This window comes from Plasmodium reichenowi (assembly GCF_001601855.1).
Source record: "Plasmodium reichenowi strain SY57 chromosome Unknown, whole genome shotgun sequence".
NCBI classification, from domain to species: domain Eukaryota; phylum Apicomplexa; class Aconoidasida; order Haemosporida; family Plasmodiidae; genus Plasmodium; species Plasmodium reichenowi.
Genome location: NW_017962413.1, coordinates 1 through 1,481, shown reverse-complemented (window position 1 = coordinate 1,481; position 1,481 = coordinate 1). Strand labels below are relative to the sequence as shown.

The window sequence follows — 1,481 nt, the reverse complement described above, 5'->3', positions numbered from 1 at the left end:
TTTATGTATTATATCATCTGAATTATTATCTACCTCTTTTGTATCAAGTGGATGTTGTCGTGATAGATTTATATCAACACTTTTATCTGTTGAAATATGTATCGACTCGTTATTTGTATTACTATTTCGTAAAATATCATTATTATCACTATCTTTTGAATCTTTTATAGTTTTTACCGAATTATTTTGTTGATTGTCTTTTTCTTCTGTTTTCATTTCTCTATAATTTTCTTCATCTATAATATCCCGAGTGTTACTACTATTGTTAATGGATTCACTTGTAATATGGTTAGTTTTAGTTTCATTAATTTGTGTATTTTTTTTTTTTTTTTTAACTCATTATTTAATTTTTATGCTAGAACATTTGTTTATTATCTTTTACTATCTCATCATTTTCATTTGTTAATTCATCAATTTTATTTTTCATTTTTTGTTCAATTTTTTCTGATAATTTTTGTTCTACTTCACTTTTTTGTTTCATTATCTTTCAATATATTTTCTATTTCATTTTCTAAGGCTCTTTCTATTTTTTCAATCAATTCTTCATTAAATTTTTCTAACTATATCAATTTCCTATCTTTTCAATTCTTCTTGCTTCCTTATTTCTTCTTTTTTTCTTTTTAATTGTTCTTCACATTTAATTCTCTCTGCGTCCAAATACATGATCTCTTTAAAATGATGATCTAATAATTCTCATTAAGTTTTAATAAAATTTGTTTTGATTCGTTATATAATTTGGTGAATTCAAGAACATAATCTTCAGCAAAATTTCGAATTCTATTATCATCCGTGTTTTAACATTGTACCAAATATAATATTTATATAACTTATCCTTTCTTCTAATTTTTTTATTAGTATGATTAATTATTAATAATTCATATTGTACTCTTTTATTATCTCTTTTAAGGTGATATATAATAATACACTAATTTCTTCAATATTTTTATAAACTATTCCTTTATGAAATTTTGTTTTAACATATTCATTTATATTAGATATTCTGTTCTCATGTCATTTTGAATACTATTTATATTTTTATGATTATCATCAAATAAAATATTAACCTGTTCTATGTTGATACTCATTTTTACATTTACTCTTGGTGTATAAATATTATTTTTTTATATCATATAATTTTCTCAGATTATTATGAAAATTCCCACTTATTTTATTTTTTTTTTTTTTTTTATGTCATTTTTAAATAAAAATATCTATCTTTGTAGATTTATATGAAGCACTAAATGAATTTAGATATTCATATTCTTTTTATATCTAATATTTCCTTCATATTTTGTAACATTACATTTTAATTATTCTAATTCTTCTATTTTATGAGTTATATTATTAATTCCTTGAATAATTTGATTTTCCTGACTATTAATAATATCATTAATTTTTAATTTATGTAATTCATTTGTTTTATTATGTATATTTTTACAAGTATATATTAATATTTCACTTTCTCTTTTTTTTTTTTTTTT

At 19.7% G+C, this 1,481-nt stretch overlaps 1 pseudogene across 1 annotated transcript; it reads right to left on the bottom strand.

Moving 5' to 3' along the window:
* PRSY57_0020200C (reticulocyte binding protein 6) lies at positions 1-1,481 on the bottom strand (annotated as a pseudogene; the record flags this gene model as incomplete). Its single annotated transcript is given in 9 exon segments — positions 1-321; positions 323-428; positions 431-677; positions 680-807; positions 809-947; positions 950-1,092; positions 1,094-1,176; positions 1,178-1,282; positions 1,284-1,481. Coding segments are annotated over 9 exon segments (1,470 nt in total), but the record flags the coding sequence as incomplete, so codon positions are not given.